Source organism: Tasmannia lanceolata, unplaced genomic scaffold (assembly GCF_043159265.1).
Source record: "Tasmannia lanceolata isolate RefF3 unplaced genomic scaffold, GAP_Taslan_0.1 ptg000002l, whole genome shotgun sequence".
In the NCBI taxonomy this organism is placed as follows: domain Eukaryota; kingdom Viridiplantae; phylum Streptophyta; class Magnoliopsida; order Canellales; family Winteraceae; genus Tasmannia; species Tasmannia lanceolata.
Window position 1 is genome coordinate 2603234 of NW_027518679.1, and position 22364 is coordinate 2625597.

Genomic DNA, 22364 nt, shown 5'->3' on the forward strand with positions numbered 1-22364 from the left:
GCGGCGGCCGGAATACCCAGTACTGCCCCGCCGTGTTTTGGCCCTGTCGCCGCTCCGGACTTGGAGCTCTGACCCGTGGTATCTGCCCGGCTCGATAGGGCAAGCTTATGCGTCGCCCGGCTGCTTTTCAGAGGCTTAGCCAGTGCGACCATCGGTGGAGTCGACTCCGGCACCTTCCTCTTCTTGCCCTTTGTTTGGGGCTGCTCCTGCGCGGGGGACGCGCCAGAGGTCTGCTTGATTCTGTCCAAAAGGGACATCTGCTTCACCATTTCTGCAAAAGAGAACGGAGCGCAGTCAGAAATATGAAAATTGAAGAACACTTCAGAAAAACAAAATGTTATCCTAAAAGCTACGTACGTGCCGGCGTCGCACGACTGACCCCGAGTGCGACCAGCTCGGCCTCTTCTTCGAACTCTGAGCAGTGTATTGGACCTCGCTTGAGCTCTTCTTTGATCAGAGCGAAGGTCATATGGTCATAGTCCTCGAGGACTGGTTTTTTACTAAGGCGGCGAGTGTCCGGCGTTCTCCATTGTAATGAGAACGGCCAGTGCGAGCCCGGCGCGGTGTCCTTTACATAGAAGAACCTGTTCTTCCATGTGTGAATGGAAGAAGGTATCCCAGTGATCATCCTCATTTCAGGCCTCTGGCTAATGTAGATCCAGCCGCCGTCCTTATGCCTCTTCAGGTGCGCACACATCCTGAAGACGGGCACGGTGGGGTTCCTACGGAGCCGGACTTCAAGAAGGTACAAGAAGCCGACCAGCGTTCTCCAAGAGTTTGGGACGACCTGTGTAACTGCCAGCCCGTAATAATTCAGTACGTCCGCAAAAAAGGGGTGGAAGGGGAGCCTAAGCCCGGCCCGTAAGGCCTCTTCATATACGCAGAGGTCTGCACTATCGTTGCTGGCCCGATCCCCTTCGACAGCCGCCCTCAGAATGTACCGGCTAGGAATACAGTATTTGTCCCTGACGATCTGAAGCCTGTTCGGCCACAGATGGTTCACCTCGTATAGGGCCCCGATGTTATACTGTGGGTTGGCTTCCATCTGTGCCTCCGCTATCACCTCGACTGGCATGCGCGACGATTGAGGAACTGCCGCTTCGACGTCCTCATCATCGTCGCTGGTTTCTACCCGGTCCGGTCCGTCCCCACAGGCCGGGATTGTGTCTAAGTCCACACTCATTTCCTCACCGCTCTCCTCGTCTATTACGATTACTAGCTCTTCGCCCTCAATACCGGCCTCCACTATAGGTGAGGCCGGCACCGCCCTCTCCGACGCCCCGGACCCCGTGGTGGTACTGGTCGAACCGGACTCCTTTGAGCTGGAGTCCGTCTCCGAACTAGTGCTAGACATAAAAAAGGGAAGAAAAGAAAAGCTAAAAAAGATTACCGAACTGAAGTGTTGGACGAGGACCTCCGGGCTCACTGATCCGAAGCGGGCAGAAAACTTGAGTAGCCGAACAGAAGAGGAGGAGAGTAAAAGATGAAAAGTAAGAAATGAAGAGTAAACTTCAGTATTTATAGAGAGGTTGAGAAGAGCGGGAAAAATCCCGCCCCTTTCCGCCAGCCGGAGTGCGCCACGTCGCCTGTCGCATTAAATACGCCGTCCGCATTAAATGCGCCGTTTGCATTAAATACAAGGCACAGGTCCCAAAGCGCTAGAAGACAAAAGACCTGTCCGGCTGTCCGGACAGGATATGGCGCATTCAGAAGACAAAAGACCTGTCCGGCTGTCCGGACAGGATATGGCGCATTCAGAAGACAAAAGACCTGTCCGGCTGTCCGGACAGGATATGGCGCGTTCGCTAGACGACAAAAGCGCTAGAAGACAAAAGACCTGTCCGGCTGTCCGGACAGGATATGGCGCGTTCGCTAGACGACAAAAGCGCTAGAAGACAAAAGACCTGTCCGGCTGTCCGGACAGGATATGGCGCGTTCGCTAGACGACAAAAGCGCTAGAAGACAAAAGACCTGTCCGGCTGTCCGGACAGGATATGGCGCGTTCGCTAGACGACAAAAGCGCTAGAAGACAAAAGACCTGTCCGGCTGTCCGGACAGGATATGGCGCGTTCGCTAGACGACAAAAGCGCTAGAAGACAAAAGACCTGTCCGGCTGTCCGGACAGGATATGGCGCATTCAGAAGACAAAAGACCTGTCCGGCTGTCCGGACAGGATATGGCGCATTCAGAAGACAAAAGACCTGTCCGGCTGTCCGGACAGGATATGGCGCGTTCGCTAGACGACAAAAGCGCTAGAAGACAAAAGACCTGTCCGGCTGTCCGGACAGGATATGGCGCGTTCGCTAGACGACAAAAGCGCTAGAAGACAAAAGACCTGTCCGGCTGTCCGGACAGGATATGGGGCGTTCGCTAGACGACAAAAGCGCTAGAAGACAAAAGACCTGTCCGGCTGTCCGGACAGGATATGGCGCATTCGCTAGACGACAAAAGCGCTAGAAGACAAAAGACCTGTCCGGCTGCCCGGACAGGATATGGCGCGTTCGCAGCCTTAGCCGAACAGGACCACATAACCTCCTGAACCAAGGACGTCCAGGAAGCCTGGCCGCCCAGACCTCTGGTCAAAAATTTAGCCGTACTGGATAGCTGAATGCCTTCTGCCCGGCCTTATTCCTTCAGGCCAAACTCCAAGGCCAGGCCAGGGCGCCCGGAGTCTCCTTTCCGACCACTATTTCTCCTAGCTGAGTCTGAGCCCGGCCTAAGCTGCCTGGAGGCCTTAAGGCCGGCCCGACGCTGTCTTTACCTTCTCTTTGCTTCTTCTAGCCACTTTCATGGCTTGAAGAACCAGGGGGCAACTGATGGGGTCCGGACTTAGCACTGAGGGAATCCGGACTCAGCACTGAGGGAATCCGGACTCAGCACTGAGGGGTCCGAACTCAGCATCCAATTAGCTGCTGGCACGTGGCCCTCACAAGGACCGTTGGAAGGCCAACACCTGTCTCCACTAGGTGTGGCACCTGGACCAATCAGGGACCTCCACCTGCCCTCCTTAGGTATGAGACCTGGTCCATACAGAGGCCACCACCTGTCTTGGACAGGTGGCTCAGAAATACCACCTGTCCTAGACAGGTGGCTCAGAATCACTATAAATAGCCTTCACTTGTACTAAGGTGAGGGTCCGGAAAATCTGAGAACCAAAACTCTAAGCTTTTGCTCTGACATTGCTCTGCACTCCTGCTCATACTGACTTGAGTGTCGAAGCGCCTGTCCGGAGTATCACTCCGGGTTGGTCCTCTGACCCTTTTCTTTCTTGTCTGTACTCTTGTGCAGCGCAGGACTCAACCAGCCCCTCAGTCGTGGCTTGTTAGCTCGGACGACCCAGCCCTACCATAACCTGTTACCAATTTTAGACCTAACATAAGAGAATGGCAGACCAATCGAAAAGGGAGGTAGTTTGATAGGAGATCCAAAAAACACCAAGATGAGATCTACGATCAATTAAAAAAAGGGCATGCTATGTTATTAGTGCAAATGTTACAATCATATTAAGTGGGATTTTCTTGAAGTGAATTGACTGGTCAGATAACAGTGGCGGAAGTAACGTATGAGTAGAGAAAAATAGGTGACGCTGTTATGACAGTCACCATAGGTAATCATGTTTTTACGATGAGTGGATTATAGAGTCGTAGTGCTCTGTACATGTATGATCCAGGAAGGAATATTTTGATTTGTTCCATGAAAAAGGGCAAGTATTAAGTTATATAGTCGCGAGTCAACTTGCAACGTCACGTGATTTGGGACTGTAAATATCATAATGTCCGATGGAGTGATGCGCACATTAGGTAGTGTGACATATGTCCCAAAGACAGAAGAAGCTAATGTTATTAGGCTAGTTGAACTCCGAGACTCGTAGGTATTCAGGTGCATGTGGAGTCATGAAAATCACATGCGGCTGTATGGTTCTCACGACGGAAAGGAGTGTGATATATTATATCGTCTAGTGGGGAATACAGTTTCTAAATGTATTCATACGATCCAGATGGTTGATCAAAAATAGTGTGAAGTGCGGGCGCACATGATCTACTTCACAATTTACAGAAAGTTGAGTTTTCAAGCTACACATGATGGTGATAAGGTAACAATTACTACTGGTGGAGAGGACAAATTGAGGTCCTTCTTAAGTGTTGACTAAGCGAGTTAACTTGGGTTAACTACACAGTCTATTAGCCACGCTAGCCTAATCAAGTGGAGTCATAATATAACCATGATGAACTGATGATGTGTAATTGATAAAAGGCAAATGGTGGTTTACGGCAACAAAGGACTGATGGTGACACCCAGGGAAAAACTTCAAGTGGGTGGGAAACTTGGCGATTGTTAGATTTTGGTGTCATGTTTCGTACTTAAGTAAGTGTGACTCCCTCTCTTTAATTTAGACTTCCTAGTATGACTATGATACATAGGAAGAGAGAAATTATCTATATTAGGTATCGAATACCTTAGACTAGGGAAAAACCGCACATGTGTGATGATGAGAGAAAAAAGAGAGATTGAGAAAAGAGGTAAACCTGCTATTTTCCGCTCAAAATAACCTTCTTTGCAAATACTAGCAAATTTTGATGGCATCCAAAGAGATCCTAAGTTTTAGTATTGGCAACTAAAGCAAAAAGGACTAGTGGGTTAGAATATCAATAGCATCAATCCCCATAACACGTGTGCAGTGTATAGTTGGCCTGTGGTCCCCACAATACACTAATAAAGAAGTTTTCATACCTACCTAGGCGCATGTATTTTTTTATGAGATACAGTAGGACCCACCTTGTTCGAAGATCCAAACCATTCATTTGTTTTGCTGGGCCTCAAGTGAAATAGGCCGTGCCCCCAAAATCATCTCAATACGATGATCCTAACCATTGGATCTATAGATACCAATCAGAGAGTTAGATCAACGCATACAGGACAGCCCATCGACGTTGGGGCCGCCCAATAAATGAATGGATTGGATCATCAAAGTGGACCCCAGTATATTTGTTTTGAAAACACGCGCACACACATGCCTTGTTAATCGTGTTTGTGACCATGCGTGGGAGCCCTCAGAATCTAAGGCCTAAAGGAATTCTGGCACAAAAAGCATTTTTGTTAGATTCCCAACAGTGCAAAAAAAGGAAAGAAAAAAAAGGCTATATTCGGTACTGATAATGGCACAACCATGTTTTGATAGTCATACTAACTCATCTTGTCATAGTTTCTAAAAAGCTCTAAGAAACCATTCAAAAAAGAAAAGACAAGCTGAGTTCGTGTGATTATTTAAAAATGGTAGTGCCAATATCATCAACCAAAGAAATCGAATTAAAAAACACTGTCCGGAATATGACCGTTGATTCCAGCTATGTGCCACGTCAGCACGAAAGGACCTCGTAGCTCGCGATGGATTTCACAGGTGAAACGGCTACTGTTGCAACGAGACATTAAAAAAGCCTACTGTTCAATGCTCAGATTAATCATAACCGTCCGATTTCTGAAACTTTCCATGCGATTGGTATATACACCCTCAGAACGACAAAACCCCACTTCACTAATTAAAAAACCTACCTTTTATATTGTGATGATATTTTCATCCCCTCTGCATTACGTGCACACCCCCCCTTATAACCTGATTTGACGTGCAAAGTAGGCAACTTTATGTCAAATCAAGTAATCAGGGTGTGTGCAAGTACATCAGGGGGGGTGAAAACATCATCACCCCTTTTATATACCAATCTTTATTTTATTCTAATTCCTCCTTAGCTTTAAAAGAAAGCCCCTTTTTTTACTCTCACCACCCACGCCTCTCTCTTTAATCGGTTTTTCTAATCAGCTTTGTATGCTTTTGGAAGATCGAGGATTTTATTTTTCGTGGGAAAAAAAAATCCGCCATGGCTCTGCTTCTCCTCTTGATTTTAGCTATCTCTGTCTCTGCCATAGCTGAAGGTACTTATCTTTCTTCTTTTGATTATAGTGTTTATTCCCTTTTGGATTTTATAATCTATCCCAGATTGAGAAACTTTGGGGGTTTTCACTCCTTATTCTTGCATTTTCATTCTTTCATTTGTTGATCTTGTATTGGGAACATTCTATCACTGCCTAGAAATACTTTTAGTACTCTCTGTTCTCAGATTTAGGGTTTTTGTAGCCATTTTTCACGAAAAGCTCGAAGCTTTATGTGAATGGCTCCTGAAATATAAGTATCAAAGTAGCATTTGTTTATTTATTTATTTAATGTTTGAGCTGATTAAAATTAAAAAAGGGGGTTTTGCTAACGAGTACTCGCTAAGGTGCATTGCAAAAGAAATGTCATAATCATTTTAAACAATTGAGAATTTTACTCACGTTTTGAGATTTTTTTCTATCAAAACATGTGTAAATTTTCTTTTCCAAAGCACCTTAACGAGTGCCCTAACATTAGCAAAACCCTAAGAAAAAGGGCAAAATAGGACCCTGTATTTTTTATATTAGGAATGGTCTTGGATGTTCTTAGTAAACCAGTAAAAACGAAAATGAAAAATAAGACCTTGTTTTTTTTTTATATCGAAATTGGGATTTTCTTTTGCTCAGTTGGGGCTGCAATACTGTATTTAGGGAAATGTTATCAGCACTACTGTATTTTGATGAAGGCACTCCTCACTTTATTAAAAGTACGGTATGGACCACACCATAGGATGGTCCAAACCGTCCATTAGATGGGCCACAGCCCAAATAGGTTGTGCCCCAAAATTAATTTCCATAGGCTGATCCTAGCCTTCCGATCTGAATATTAGAGTTTTGATCCTAGCCCTCTATAGATCGAGGGTTAGGATCAACCTATGGAAATAATTTTTGAGGCACAACCCATTTAGGTGGCCCATCTAATGGACGGTTTGGATCAACCTATAGTTCAGACCATACCGTACGTTTAATAAAGTGAGGAGTGCCCCCAGCAAAAGAAAGTAGTGCTGATAACATTTCCCTTTCTTTATTATTTAGAAAATTAATGTTTTTTGATAGGCTTGGAAAACCAAAGATTTTCAGTTTCGGGTTTTATGTTTTTGTCTATTTTGCCGGGTGGTTTTATGGTAATTTCCTCTGACATTAATGTTATTTAGCCTTAAAAAGAAACCATTTGTGTCAAGTCAAACATTTGGCAGATTTCAGACACGTGAACTTATTTTTTTTTTTCTCAAGTATAAATATTTGCTAATTTCGGCATTTGGTGGGGCCACGGAACTTGGTGTAGAAGTTTCTTAGAACCTAACGATCCAATTCTTATCGGATCTGCCCATAGTCGGATCCTTCATGGACTGCTTCTCAGGTCTTAAATTATGGATCCAATGTACATGGACTTGTCCAGCTAGAGGACCCAAATACCGTCCATTAACATTCGGATTCCTTCGATCCATTGGACCCTCTGGGTCCGTTGACACAAAAGCCGGATGGTTTGGCTGGAGGTAAAAATTTGGTGGAAAGATTTATCTGGTAAAATCATATTCCATGGTTTTTTACCAAAATAAAAAATTTCCTTGTTTTCAAGGAAAACCGCAAAACCTATTATATCTTCGATTTTTTTTCCATGGAAAATTTTATTTCCATACAAAACTTCTCTGTGTCGATTTTGCACAATTAATGGGGTCTGGTTAATCGTAGTGATGGGGGGCCCACCTATGCAATGATGTGAAGTTTTGAACCGGAAGTGTATTTTGTTTTTGTGGCCAGCGACTTTAAAAACGAATGGGTCCCTCCCACAACTTTAGGAGTGTATTTATTTTGTTTTTGTGGCCAGTGACTTAAAAAAGAATGGGTCCCACCACTTTAGCTTCCATCCTTTCTCTGCTTTCTCTGGGGACTAAACTTCTTTTATTATAAATAGTCTGAAAAAGGGTGATGCTCGTAACAATTCACTGGATTTTATTTCTGTTTGATTCCTATTTTTAAAAAGTCGTGAATATGATTTTTGGCATGGGAAATGATATAGTCACCCCTTTTTCTTACTTGGGGCCCCTCCTGTTTGTTGTTGTAGACTTGTAGTGTAGCACTTAGGGTGGCCTGGGGAAGAAAAAGGGGGGGAATATATCAATAACTTACCATTTGGCATGAAACCCAACTTTTTCTTGGTATGGTGGTGGGTCTGGTCTGACCAATCTGACTATCTGAGTGACTGTCAGGCTGGCATCTGGGCCTCAGGTCTTTGAGTTTGAATCGGCAGCGAATAAAAAATGGATAAAAAACAAATACCAGTACCTTTTTTTTTTTTTCATTAAAAGGACTGATACTATGTAAAATACTGGGTGGAACTAAAAAAATAAAATAAAAATCCTGGGTGGCAATAGCAATTCCCCGCGGGGCGGGCGGGTGGGGTGGGGGGGGGGGGGGGGGGGGGGTAATATATAATGAAAATGTGTCCCTTTCCATAAGTTTTTTGTCTAAAATACCATGTGAAAAAAATATAGAAGAGCCCTCACCCAGCCGGCATAAATTATATATATTGTTAATCTGTAGAATCGGAGGTCACTATCTCTTATATTTTGCTTTGATAAGGAAAGGGAAATTATATCTGCACTTCTTAGTTGGGGCATGTTTGGGGGTTTACTATCTTGAAAACAAAGAACGTTTGATTTCGCTCTCTTTCTCAATATAAGAATAGAGAGCAAACTGTTCATTATATGCAAGATATACATCCAATATCCATCTTACATTGGCCTCCATTTAGGAAGTTTCCCATAGCAATTAACAAAACAAATGAAAGGAAAATATACAACCGTTACATTGACTTGGCTAGTAAGAAAATGATTGGAAATGAATAAAAGTAAGAAAGATATTAACAGATGAATGCCAAGCTTGCCAAATTTAGTGAGAATGAAATAATATGAGGAGAGAGGAAAGGGAAATGTTTGGGGGTTTACTATCTCTTATATTTTGCCTTGATAAGGAAAGGGAAATGATAATCTGTACTTCTTAGTGTGGCATGTTTGGGGGACTATCTCTTATATTTTGCTTTTGTTGGGAAAGTTGCCTTGTTTCCAAAGTCTTATGAAAACCTTAAGTATAGAACTCTTTTGTTCACGCGAAACCGGTGGGGAAAACGACAAGTTTTCTTTGGGTGTGTCGGCTGCCCAAGAAAGGCCTGACAAAGTAAGAGAGAGAAGAGGAGAGAAGGAAAGAGAAAGGGAGGAAGAGAGAGAAGAGGAAAGAAGAAGTTGGTCTTCTTGGGTTATCTTCTCGGGGTTTTCTCTTGGGTTCTTTTTCGGGTTTTTTCTCGATTTGTCGTGGTGTATGATCTTGGGTTTGAGAGAAGCAAGGAAAGGGTTGCAGGTTTGTGGGTTTTTGATTAATCCTTTGTAATCCTTATATTTTGTTTTTCTCATAGTGGGAGATCGTGTTTCTCGCCCGTGGAGTAGGCCTGTCCGAACCACGTAAATCTTGGTGTTCATTTTGTGGCTTGGTTTATTTTTTCTTTCGATTTAATTTGTGCACGATCGGATTGATTTGCTAGGAGGATTTTCTCAACAAGTGGTATTAGAGCCGTGGTTGGAGCGATCGTCGAGGCCGGGTGGAGTGATCGCGGGTGTTGTGGTTGAATCGCGGTTAGAGCAATCTTTCAGAGTGGAAAGATTGTCCAAGAAAGATTCATGTTCGAGGTAGAGCGCTACACTGTGGAGTACAATGTAATTTGAGATGACAGTAAAATCAAGTTCTACTCAGTTCAACACCGACATATTTGATGGAAAGGGCAGTTTCACCCTGTGGAAGATGAGGGTGAAGGATATCCTAGTTCAACAGGGCTTCGCTAAGGCGTTGAAGGGAAATGATGGAAAGACGGAGAAGATGACGAATGCCGAGTGGGAAGATATTGAGTCGAAGGTGGTCAGCACAATTCGACTATGTCTGCAGATAGCGTTATGTTTAACGTTATATAAGAGGAAGATATGCTAAAATTATGGGAGAAGTTGAAAAAGCTTTACATGTCAAAGGAAGATATGCTAAAATTATGCTAAAACTATGTAAGGTGGTCAGCCAACCGGTTGTATCTGAAGTGACAATTGTACGAGCTGAAGATCCAGGAAGGCAGAGATCTTCTGGAACACATTACGGTGTTCAACGAGCTTGTGGATCAACTCTACAAGGTTGATGAAAAGTTGAAAGAAGAAGACAAGGCCCTATTGTAGGAGTTTTTGTGGCCTTTCAACATTTTATTTCATATTCATTTATTTTATGTGGATGCTCATATTTAGCACATGTGATGATTATTATTCGCTATTTGAGATAGTCTTGTTTTTGCATTTATGCTCATGCTCATGAGGATTCATGTTAATTAACTAGATGGATTTAGTTAATCGATGAGATTAATAGGTACGGTCTGCTACTCACACAGCATAGACCGGCCCCGACATTTGGGATGGGCGGGATGAGACTGATCGTATTAACATCTGGGATGTCCGAGGAGATGATTGGCCGCCCTGATTTCATAAGAGATCAGGATGATTGACCTATTTTAGAGCCAGGATGAGGCATTCCCGAGATGAGTTGGATGGGCCTTATAGTCGTTGAGGACTGATCCTTCATGGTGTAATCGCATGACGATATATCTGGTTCTGGATTGCTATGTGCTTTCTAGATTTACACCATGGTGTGTGCACTGGGTGCGACACGTGGACCACTACCTACAGGTGTAAGATTAATCCCTTTTACCTAGCACTGTGTGTGAGGAGCCGGTTTCGTAGGTAACCCTTGTGCCCTTAGGTACCGTTCACTTTGCTAGGAAGATGAAGTTTATTGCCTGCTACTTTGGCATGCTAGCATGCGGTTGTGATCGATTCGACTTACTGGTGCATTGCTGGGAAAGCTGTTGGACTAATACAGAATAGCATATGTGGTTGGGGAAGATCCTATGATATTAACACTATGGCTGGACTATGGCGTGCACTTGTTTATCTTTATCGGCCGCGGCATTTTTATCAGGTTTTTATCGATCGTTTTGCGAATTGTTTTCTAAATCTATTTATATAGTTAAATATGTTTATTTTGGAAAATGATTTTGCGAAACATCAGTTTGTTTAACAAATGAACAGGTGCATGCTGAGGTGGATGGGGGGGGGCTCTTTGGGATTAGAGCAGTTCATCTCGGTGTATATCGTGTGGGTCTAAGACAGGCTAGATGGGATTGTGATGTTGTCGTTCTGGTCAAATGGAGATTTGGTATAGTGCTCTCGTTGAGGAGATGATTGTTCCCTGAGGTCTCACTTATTAGGTCTTAGTATTTGAGATTAGGTGTGGATGGTTAGGATTGCTAAAAGGTTAGTTTTGTGCCGTTGATTTGACTGCTTTTTGGGTTAGGCGGGTTGGAAATTATCGTTATGCCTTGAGGGTATTTTGGCATTTAAGATAAATAGTGGCACGGCTGTAACAAAGTCGAAGAGGGAGGGCTGTTTGTTTGCCCTTGAGAGTGTAGAGATTTTGGGGTTAATTTGGGAATTACCGAATTTCCTTTTTCTATATAAGTGAGCTTAATTTTGGCATTTAAGATAAATAGTGGCATGGCTGTAACAAAGTCGAAGAGGGAAGGTTGTTTGTCTGCCCTTGAGAGTGTAGAGATTTTGGGGGTAATTTGGGAATTACCGAATTTCCTTTTTCTATATAAGTGAGCTTATGGTTCATTCTCTACACACGTAAGATTCTCTCTTCCCTCTTCTTCTCCCTCTAGCACCTTTTCTATCCACCCTTGATCTTTCCCATCCATCTTCTTCGGACTGAGATCTTACGAGTGTACAGTTACAAACTCCCTCGTGTTGTACATACAAACCCCCTCAGGATTTTCCAATCATCTTCCATCCTGTCAGATTGTGGTTTCGATTGCGGTTTTGGCGTGATTACGTGTCCGGTTCAACGACTCAACAGGCGAATTTTTTTGAAATCAGAGCTTCCGCAGCGATCACCTATTACTTCTTACTTCACTTCATGATTCTTATGACAACCTGGTGACGACTTTATTGTATGGTAAGGATACGATAAAGTTGGAGGAAGTCACGGCGTCGCTCTTATCGAATGAGATGCGAAAGAAACTTGTTCTTGGTGGAAGTGAAGAGCATGGGTTGATTGTTCATGGTAAGGATACAATAAAGTTGGAGGAAGTCACGGCGTCGCTCTTATCGAATGAGATGCGAAAGAAACCTGTTCTTGGTGGAAGTGAAGAGCATGGGTTGGTTGTTCATGGTGGGAATCAAAGAGGATGGTCGTCTGACAGGGGATCAGGAAAAGGCAGGTCAAGATCCAGAGTCGGCGGAAAGGGTGTGCAATGTTAGCATTACAGGTAATATGGCTACATCAAGCGGGATTGTCCGAAGCGAGCAGACCGTACGGACAATGGTGCTATGAATACGACGGTGGCAGTACCGAATGTACATGGTGAAGAGATTGGAGACGTTCTCACAGTCTCCACAGGTGATCACACTTCTCCTCATTACGAGTGGATTTTAGATTCATGGTGCTCTGTTCATATATGCTCCAGGAGGGAATATTTTAATACGTTCCAGGAGACAAGGGCGGGTGTAGTGTCCTTGGGTGACGGGTCTACTTGTGATGTCACGGGAGTTGGGACGGTAAAGATCAAAATGTTTGATGGAGTGGTTCGTACTTTGGGTGGTGTGGCTTATGCCCCAAAGCTACAGAAGAATCTAGTGTCTCTTGGCCGGTTGGACTCCAGGGGTTGCAGGTGGAGCCATGAAAATCACACTCGGCTGTATGGTTCTGATGAAAGGCGAAAAGTGTGGCGGATTATATCGTCTGGTCGGGACACAGTGACTAGTGTTCCTAAAATCTCGATGGGTAGTTGGAAACAGAGTGGAAGCGCGTGCACGCGTAAGGTCTTTTTCGTATTTGGGGTAGAGACTAGTTTCCGGGTTGCAGACGATGGTGGGAAGGTAACAGTACCTGCGTTGGGAGGATGGATTGAGATCCCTCTCCAGGGTTGACTAGGTGAGTCAACGGGTTGGCAGCTACATGTGCATTGGCTGTGTTAATCGAATCGGGAGGAGTCAGAACCAGGAATACGGCGGTGGCAGTAACGAATGAACAGGGTGAGGAGTTTGGAGACGTTCTTACAGTCTCCACAGGTGATCACACTTCTCATTACGAGTGGATTTTAGATTCAGGGTGCTCTGTTCATGTATGCTCTAGGAGGGAATATTTTGATATGTTCCAGGAGATAAGGGCGGGTGTAGTGTCCTTGGGTGACGGGTCTACTTGTGACGTCACCGGAGTTGGGACGGTAAAGATCAAAATGTTTGATGGAGTGGTTCGTACTTTGCGTGGTGTGGCTAATGTCCCAAAGCTACGGAAGAATCTAGTGTCTCTTGGCCGGTTGGACTCCAGGGAATATTTTGATATGTATGCACTAGGAGGGAATATTTTGATATGTTCCAGGAGACAAGGGCGGGTGTAGTGTCCTTGGGTGACGGGTCTACTTGTGACGTCATGGGAGTTGGGACAGTAAAGATCAAAATGTTTGATGGAGTGGTTCGTTCTTTGGGTGGTGTGGCTTATGTCCCAAAGCTACGGAAGAATCTAGTGTCTCTTGGCCGGTTGGACTCCAGGGGTTGTAGGTAAAATTTTAGCTGCAGGTGGAGCCATGAAAATCACACGTGGTTGTATGGTTCTGATGCAAGGCGAGAAGTGTGGCGGATTATATCGTCTGGTTGGGGACACAATGACTAGTGTTCCTAAGATCTCAATGGGTAGTTGGAAACGGAGTAGAAGCGCGTTCACGGTTAGGGTCTCTTTCATATTTGGGGCAGAGACTAGTTTCCGGGTTGCAGACGATGGTGAGTGTTTGATGTTGTAGGTTTTTAGCTGCAGGTGGGGCCATGAAAATCACACACGACTGTATGGTTCTGATGAAAGGCGAGAAGTGTGGCAGATTATATCGTCTGGTTGGGGGCACTGTGACTAGTCTTCCTAAGATCTCAATGGGTAGTTGGAAACAGAGTGGAAGCGCGTGCACGTGTAGGGTCTCTTTCATATTTGGGGCAGAGACTAGTTTCCGGGTTGCAGACGATGGTGAGAAGGTGACAGTACCTGCGTTGGGGAGGATGGATCGAGATCCCTCCCCAGGGTTGACTAGGTGAGTCAACGGGTTGGCAGCTACACATGTGCATTGGCTGTGTTAATCGAATCGGGAGGAGTTAGAACCAGGAATATTCAAGGGTGTGTAGCTGGTACTTCAGAAGGCCAATGGTGGTTTGCGACGACAAGGAACTGGTGGCAACATCATTAGGAAAATCTTCAGGTGGCTGCGAAACAAGCCAAGGTGGAGATTGTTGGGAAAGTTGCCTTGTTTCCCAAGTCTTATGGGAAACGGGAATAGAAAGAGTCGGCTTTGGGTTTCTTATAGAAAACCTAAGTATAGAACTCTTTTGTTCATGTGAAACCAGTGGGGTAAATGACCAGTTTACTTTGGGTGTGTCGGCTGCCCAAGAAAGGCTTGGCAACAGGAGAGAGAGAAAAGGAGGTGAGAAGGAAAGAGAAAGAGAGGAAGAGAGAGAAGAGGAAAGAAGAAGTTGGTCTTCTTGGGTTTTCTTCTCGGCGTTTTCTCTTGGGGTCTTTTTCGGGTTTCTTCTCTGTTACTCTCGGTGATCTTGGGTTTGAGACAAGCAAGGAAAGGCTTGCAGGTTTGTGGGTTTGTGATTAATCCATTGTAATCCTTGTATTTTGTTTTTCTCATAGTGGAAGATCGTGTTTCTTGCCCGTGGAGTAGGCTTGGCCGAACCACGTAAATCTTGGTGTTCATCTTGTGGCTTGGTTTATTTTTTCTTTCCGTTTAATTCGCGCACGATCGGATTGATTTGCCAGGCGGATTTTCTCAACAACTTTCATAAGGAAAGGGAAATGATATCTGTATTTCTTAGTGTGGCATGTTTGTTGGTTTATATTTTTTAATATTTTTGTTGTTTTGTAGCAAAAGTTTTAAAATATTGGTCATACATAACGATGTATCGGTTATTGCATATATTTATGATGGGATTTGCTAGTGAATTTCTCATATATTTCTGATGAGATTTGTAAGGGAATTTTGCAGAAAGGCATTTTGCGGCTGACTATTGCGTGAGAGAACAATCACCTAAAATGAAATAAATTAATAAGACAAAACCTCCTGGAAAGTGAGCTGCTCCTATGTGGCAATTTTCTGATTGGATATTGATAGCATTATGAGTATTGTAACAACCGTGAAAAGCTAATTAAAAAGTGTAAAACAAAGTAGTTCCATTATCAAAATATATGTTAGTGCAGATGTCGGCCTCTTTTTAGTTTTATCTTTCATGCTAATTTAAGTTGTGGGAAATTTCTGATATTTGTGAATGGTAGCGGTTTAACAGTGATCGGACTTGAGTTGATGAAAATTATCTCTTGGTAGGTTTAGAGTATGTTTCAGTTTCCACGGCAACCGAAACTCATACCGAAATTAAAATCATAAGTCTATTAGTAGTATCCTATACCAGTATGTGTTATATGAAATATGAAAAAAGTAGTTCCATTATGAGTGTATGTGTTATGTGAAAGTGAGCCTATGTGGCAATTTTCTGATTGGATATTGATAGCATTATGAGTATTAACAGCCGTGAAAAGCTAATTAAAAGGTGTAAAAACAAAGTAATTCCATTTTCAAAATATGTTAGTGCGGATATCGGTCTCTTTTTTTGTTTTTATCTTTCATGCTAATTTAAGTGATGGGAAATTTCTGATACTTGTGAATAGTAGCGGTTTGACACTGATCGGCCTTGAGTTGATGAAAATTATCTCTTGGAAGGCTTAGAATATGTTTCAGTTTCCACGTCAACCGAATCTCATACCGAAATTATAATCACAAGTATATTAGTAGTATCCTGTACCAATATGTGTTATATGAAATATAAATATTATTTTTATATGAATAGAATTACTATATTTATACGAGTATAATTACCATATTTATATGAATATAATATTAGTATGTGTTATACGAATATAATTATTATGTTTATATGAATATAATATTAGTATGTGTTATACGAATATAATTATTATATTTATATGAATATAGTTAGGAAAAAAAGACCCAAAATGTGTTTTATTTTTGAAATGTCAGCCGAATGGGGGCATATTTTGATTTCACATTAGAATTGCGTCATACGAGAAAAAGAAAAAAATTCCCTTCTAGAGGCAGTTTTACCACGTTTTTCCTCATTTCTCATATTTTAGACGGACTGAACTACCACTGCGTTTTCTTGACGTGAGACCGCTGCGTTTGCTCCTCCCTCACCTTCCCGACGATCTACCCTCCATACGTTGGGTGTTGCCCGACCGTTCTTGCAAGCAAATTCCGTACTTGCAGGTTTTACTTCAATCTTTTCAGAAATGAACTGAATCGACAATCGAAAAGAGTGTTAATGCAAAACTTCTGGTCGAATTAGTCGATTAAGTGAAAAAATGGTGAAATATGGGGCCAACTCGGTGAAAGTTGGGGCCGTATCGGTGAAAAATCAGGTTTCGTCGGTAAAATGTGGGGCTGCTTCGGTGAAATGTGGGGTCATGTTGAAAAATGTCAGGTCATGTTGGGAAAATGTGGGCTGGTGTCAGGAAAATGTAAGGGTTGTATTGGAAAAAATGTCGGGTCGTGTCAACATTTTCTTGACAGGACCCCACTTTTTACCTACACGGCTCGACTTTTTTGGTGTTGGAAAAGTTGGCGCCATGTCAGTGAGAAATCAACCCGTGTCAGAAAAATGTGGGGGGCCATGTCAGTGCCAATACATTGTATTGGCAAAAATGTTGGGTCGTGCCAACATTTTCCCGTCACGACCCCACTTTTTCCGACACGACCTGACATTTTTTCGACACTTCTCGACAGTTCACCGACATGCCCCAAAATTTTTCCGATACGACTTGAATTTCCACTGATGGGACCAGACATTTTTCAGTAATTTACATCTTTGACAGAGATAAGCTGTTTTGTTCACAGGGTTTGTTTGTTTGTTTGTTTGTTTTGGGCAGAAAGGGGTGTTTTGACAGGAATTTATAATTTTTGACAGGGTGTTTTTAGAGTAGAGTTTTTTTTTCCAGAAAGAGGGTGTTTTTACACCAATAGGTTGTTTTTTCTCCAATGTAGGTGTTTTAGTGAAATTTAGTTGTGTCTATTGAAAAGATGAAGAGTTAGATACATTTATTATGGTGATTAAATTAAGAGGATTGCTAGCATCACGTGGGCAATTTGTCGCTTGAAAATAAGCGCGGGTCACTATTGTTTGGTTTTAATAGAATATTCGTATATTTAAGGGGCCATCATGGCATGTTGGATTTACACTTCTACTGTTGAAACAATTCGTGTGAAGAAAAGTCAGACAAATGACAAACACAACAGGTTTTCAGAGACTGAAAACTAGCTTTCTAGAGTTGGAAATCGGGACAAGTCTTTTAGAAGGAACCCAATGGGCAGAAGGAGACGCCTGTTGGCGTTTCATTGTGTGGCTCACATTGGGTGGGACCCACTATAAAGAAAGAAACGTTGGTTTTCCTTTCACATTGTGTTGTATTCAAAAGGGGAATCTTAAGAGATAAGTCCCAAGTGTTTTGAAACTCTAAAACACGTTAGTGTTAGAGATGTGGAAGGACACAAACTCTTGTGATCCGAAATCTATAAATATTGGGTTGTGTTTGATGGGAACAACACTCATACGTATAGCTAAAGTTTCATCATAAAGAGGGTCCCTAATCTGAGAGGAAAATTTGTGCTTGCGATTCCATCGATCGAGCCCTAAGATCTTCTTAAGATTAGAAGATCTCCCCTCTTTGTTCGTGCACAACGGAGATCGTGATGGTGGTTCGCCAAAGCTCAAGGGATTCGTGATCTTTGATTCTAGTCGCCATGGCCGGAGGTAAGTTCCGCATTAATTTAGAATTAAATAAAGTATTACAGTTGGTATCAGAGCTGCCCTTTGGGTGTGGCGATTGATCGAGAAAGATCAATTTCTTGGGGTCAATTGATTTAAAGCAATTTTATATATCTGCCCTTGTTAAAATTGGAAACAATTTTTTAAAGTTTAGAAGATCAGGTGTCGTAGAATTGTTTTGAATTCTTAAAAGAGATTCTCGGATAATACAATCCCTTCTAGCATGATTATGGTGCAAACGCCATTAAAATCTGTGAAGAGACATAAAGTTTCAAGTTTCTGTGATCTTTGATTCTAGTCGCCATGGCCGGAGGTAAGTTCCGCATTAATTTAGAATTAAATAAAGTCTTACAGTTGGTATCAGAGCCGCCCTTTGGGTGTGGCGATTGATCGAGAAAGATCAATTTCTTGGGGTCAATTGATTTAAAGCAATTTTATATATCTGCCCTTGTTAAAATTGGAAACAATTTTTTAAAGTTTAGAAGATCAGGTGTCGTAGAATTGTTTTGAATTCTTAAAAGAGATTCTCGGATAATACAATCCCTTCTAGCATGATTATGGTGCAAACGCCATTAAAATCTGTGAAGAGACATAAAGTTTCAAGTTTCTGTGATTTTAGTAATTCGGCAATAAAGGATCCAACCCTGATCAGACGGCATATATGCGTAGCTGCTCCGACGCTGAGTTTAACGGCACAAACGTCATGTTAATTTGACGATCAGATCAACTTTAATGGCGACCCAAAGTTTTTCCAGAAAGATATTTAAATGTGGGTTTCAAAGGAAGGATAAGACTTACATGACGCACTTGGTAACGCCGCGTCAATGAAGCAAGCAATAATTAATAACAAAATAATATATATATTTATGTATTTTATATTAAATTTGGTTTGGGCATTAATTTTGGCCCTTAAATATGAGATTTGGGAAAAGTGTTGAACTGTACCCTACCTTTTCTCGGCGTTCCGGACGCAACGGTACTGGTTTCGTAACAATCCGAGACCTCTAGGTTGCTTTTACGCGAATCTCCGTTTTTCTTGGGCACTGGATATTCCAACTTTTCTTGGGTTTAGGATCATAAACAGAAAAGTTTTTGAACTGTACCATAAAGTTTTTCGGCATTTCGGACGCAATGGTATAGTTTTCAGAACAATCCGAGATCAGTAGGTTGTTGTTCTCTTTATTCTCACTATAAAAGGGCTTTGGGTTTTGTCCCTAAGGTTTGGGAAACACTCCCAAATTTTGATAGAATGTTACTAGCACCCTACGGTACTATGTGTATCAGTTTCGGACCGATTGGATTAATGGATTTCAGTTTTGAAGAGGTTTAAGCTGTTTATGGTCAATTTTGGCTATAGCCTAAAGGCTCTTGAAAACTGATTTGGGTTTTTCCTTTAAGGTAATCTGATCAATCCAAAACTTCTACAATAATGTTAATAATTGCCTAAAATTATACAATCTGAATTTAAAGTTTTTTATGCTTCAGTTTCAATTTTCTTTAAATTCAGTTGTGGTTGTTGTTTGCAATTCCTTCAGTTGTATAGGATGTTTGCAATTAAGTTAATCATACCCTATAAAGTAAAATTGTTGTAATATGACATAAAGATCAGTCATATACACATAGATGCCATTATAAAGAGGTATTCGATTAGTCTAGGAGGGCCACAACATCCTATGGCTATGAGGATACCTGTGACAACTGGTGCATTTATAGTGCCCATTGACACATTAAGTGCAACTTTTCAGTTGCTTTGCTCTAATAGTATCTAAGATACCTGTGACAACTGGTGCATTTATAGTGCCCATTGACACATTAAGTGCAACTTTTCAGTTGCTTTGCTCTAATAGTATCTAAGATTGCAATGGATTTATAATGCGTGGTCGCTTGGCCCACACGAAAACGATTGTGTATTGTAAATTGATTTGAATCATGAGATCAATGAGGTTAGATGAAGGCTCTTATCCTAGGTCCACAGGTATGGAGAAGTGATTACTAAGGGTAAATCTAATGCGTGTTGTAGCTCGGCCCAGAGGAGGGTTACAGTGATGTGATGCATTTACAACCAGATATGTCAATATGGATTGACATTCTGGTATTATGGCTTAATTGGAATTTAGCACGCAGTAAGCATGTGTTTGTCTTTTATATTTTGTAGCTAGTGAAGTTAGTGAATCAATATTTTGTATTCTGAATCTATTAGGATCCCTTTCCATATCGGGGATAATTTTCTGAGTGGAAGGATAGGGTTATGCTCATTTTAGACTAGATGGACATTAATCTTGCTCTCAGAGTGCGTGAACCACCCACTTCTACAAATGAGAGTACACAAGATGAGAATGAGATCCATAGAGAGTGGGAGAGATCGAACCGCTTAAGCTTGTTGCTCATTCAGAGCCACATTGCTCAAAGCATCAGTACATCTCTCGCTAGGACCACCAATGCCAAGGAGTTTATGTAAGCTGTTCAAGAACAGTTTGTTAGTTCAGATAAGGCATTGGCTGCTACCTTTATGAGCAAACTCGTAGCTCTGAAGCACACTGCAGATAAAGGAGTGAGAGAGCACATTATGGAAATGTGCAATTGCAGGCCCTTAAAGTTGAGATCTCCGAGTCATTCCTAGTATTCTTTATCCTTAACTCCCTCTCTATTGAATACCGCTAATTTAAGATTGGCTACAACATTCATAAGTGCAAATGGTCTCTCAATAAACTTCTGACCATGAGCGTATAGGAGGAAGGGGGGTTGAGACAAGAGAAGCTGGAAATAGCCAATCATGTCATTCGAGGAAAGAACAAAGGAAAGAAAGGCAGAAGTGTTCCTATGAAGAAGAAAGCAAATAACTCGTCAGTTAACCAAATTGACGTTAAGGATACTCAAGTAAAGTGCTTCTTCTGCAGAAAGAAGGGACACGTAAAGAAAGACTGCCTCAAGTATGTAAAGTGACTCGAAAGAGAGATAATCTCATTTCGTTTGTATGAATCTAATATAGTATATGTTCAAAATGACACGTGGTGGATTGACTCCGGTTTTTCAATCCATATTGCCAACACCTTATAAGGATTAATTAATCATTCCACATCGACGGAAAGTGAGCCGTTTATCTTCTCAAGAAACTAGAAATGCTCACGGGTGGAAGATATAGGGACCTACCAACTTGAGCCATCTACAGGATTTGTTTTACAAGACCTTTTACATACCTTTCTCTGTTTTAGATTTTTGGACCATGATAAGAACCTTAATTTACATTCTTCTTCCCTTGATAGAATTAAGGATTCTGTTATTGATAATGGTACCTTGATTGATGGCCTATATCAGTTGAGCCTAAATATTTTTCCTCAAAATACCCTAACTTTGCAAGATTGTGTTGGCATTAAAAGTAGTCATGAGAATAGGGAATCCTCTACATTGTGGCACATGATATATGATCATATCTCCATAAAGTTCATTAAAAGGTTAGTAAAAGATGAGGTCCTAGAGACTCTTGATTTTGCTAACTTTGGAACTTGTGTGGACTGCGTAAAGGAAAAGCAGACAAACAAGCCTAAGAAGGGTGCCAAGAGGGGATCAGAAAAGTTAGAGATCATACATACAGATATTTGTGGGCTGTTTTCGACTCCTTAGGTGAATGGTAAAAAATATTTCATCTCTTTTATCGATGATCATACGAGATATATGTATCTCTATCTTCCCTTTGAAAAGATTGAGACATTAAGTGCCTTTAAGGTTTACAAAGCAGAAGTAGAGAGACAATCTGGATAGAAAATAAAAATCGTTAGATCAGATAGAGGAGGCGAATATTACTGTAGGTACACTGAAATTGGACAAAGGCCAGGTCCATTTGCGGAATTCCTAAAGGAAGAGGGCATTACTGCCCAATATTCCACGCTGAGAACACCACAACAAAATGGTGTGGCTGTTATTTGTGGAGCGAAGCCTTAAAGACAACCATGTATGTTTAAATAGGGTTTCCAGTAAAGCAGTTCCTAAAACTCCATTCGAGTTGTGGAAAGGATGGAAACCTAGTTTAAAACACTTAAGGATATGGGGTTGTCTAGCTGAGGTTAAAGTATTCAATCCACATGAGAGGAAATTGGACCTAAAGACCGTTAGTGGCTATTTTATTGGCTGCGTTGAAGGGTCTAAAGGTTATAGGTTTTATTGTCCTAATCATACTACCAAGTTTATTGAAGGAAGGAACATGTCTTTCTTGAGGATGGTGACAACAGTGGGAGTGAACCACCTCGAGACTTAGTTTTCGAGGAAGTGCGAATTCTAGTTACTAATTCTGCACCTCAGGATCAGTTTGTCGGAATTCATGACCCCCCACAGGATGTGATTATGGAGGACGAACCAATAGATGGTTTGCCACCCCAAGTGGATGTTGTCATTGAAAAATGCCAACCAGAATCCACATGAAGTGGAGGATGTAGTGGCACTAAGAAAATTTTCAAGAATAATGAGACTGGCTATCTCTTC

General features: G+C 42.1%; 1 protein-coding gene across 2 annotated transcripts in view; it reads left to right on the plus strand.

Annotated features, from left to right (window-relative positions):
• Positions 1-5751: 5751 nt before the first annotated feature.
• The window catches only part of LOC143873747 (glucan endo-1,3-beta-glucosidase 2-like), a 37546-nt gene continuing 20933 nt past the window's right edge, over positions 5752-22364 (plus strand). The window contains exon 1 of one of the 2 annotated variants that reach the window (XM_077376837.1): positions 5752-5928. In XM_077376837.1, the coding sequence (XP_077232952.1) occupies positions 5874-5928 (55 nt within the window). In that variant the 5' untranslated portion in view covers positions 5752-5873. The remainder of the gene's footprint in view (positions 5929-22364) is intronic. The other variant, XM_077376845.1, reaches the window with a different exon arrangement.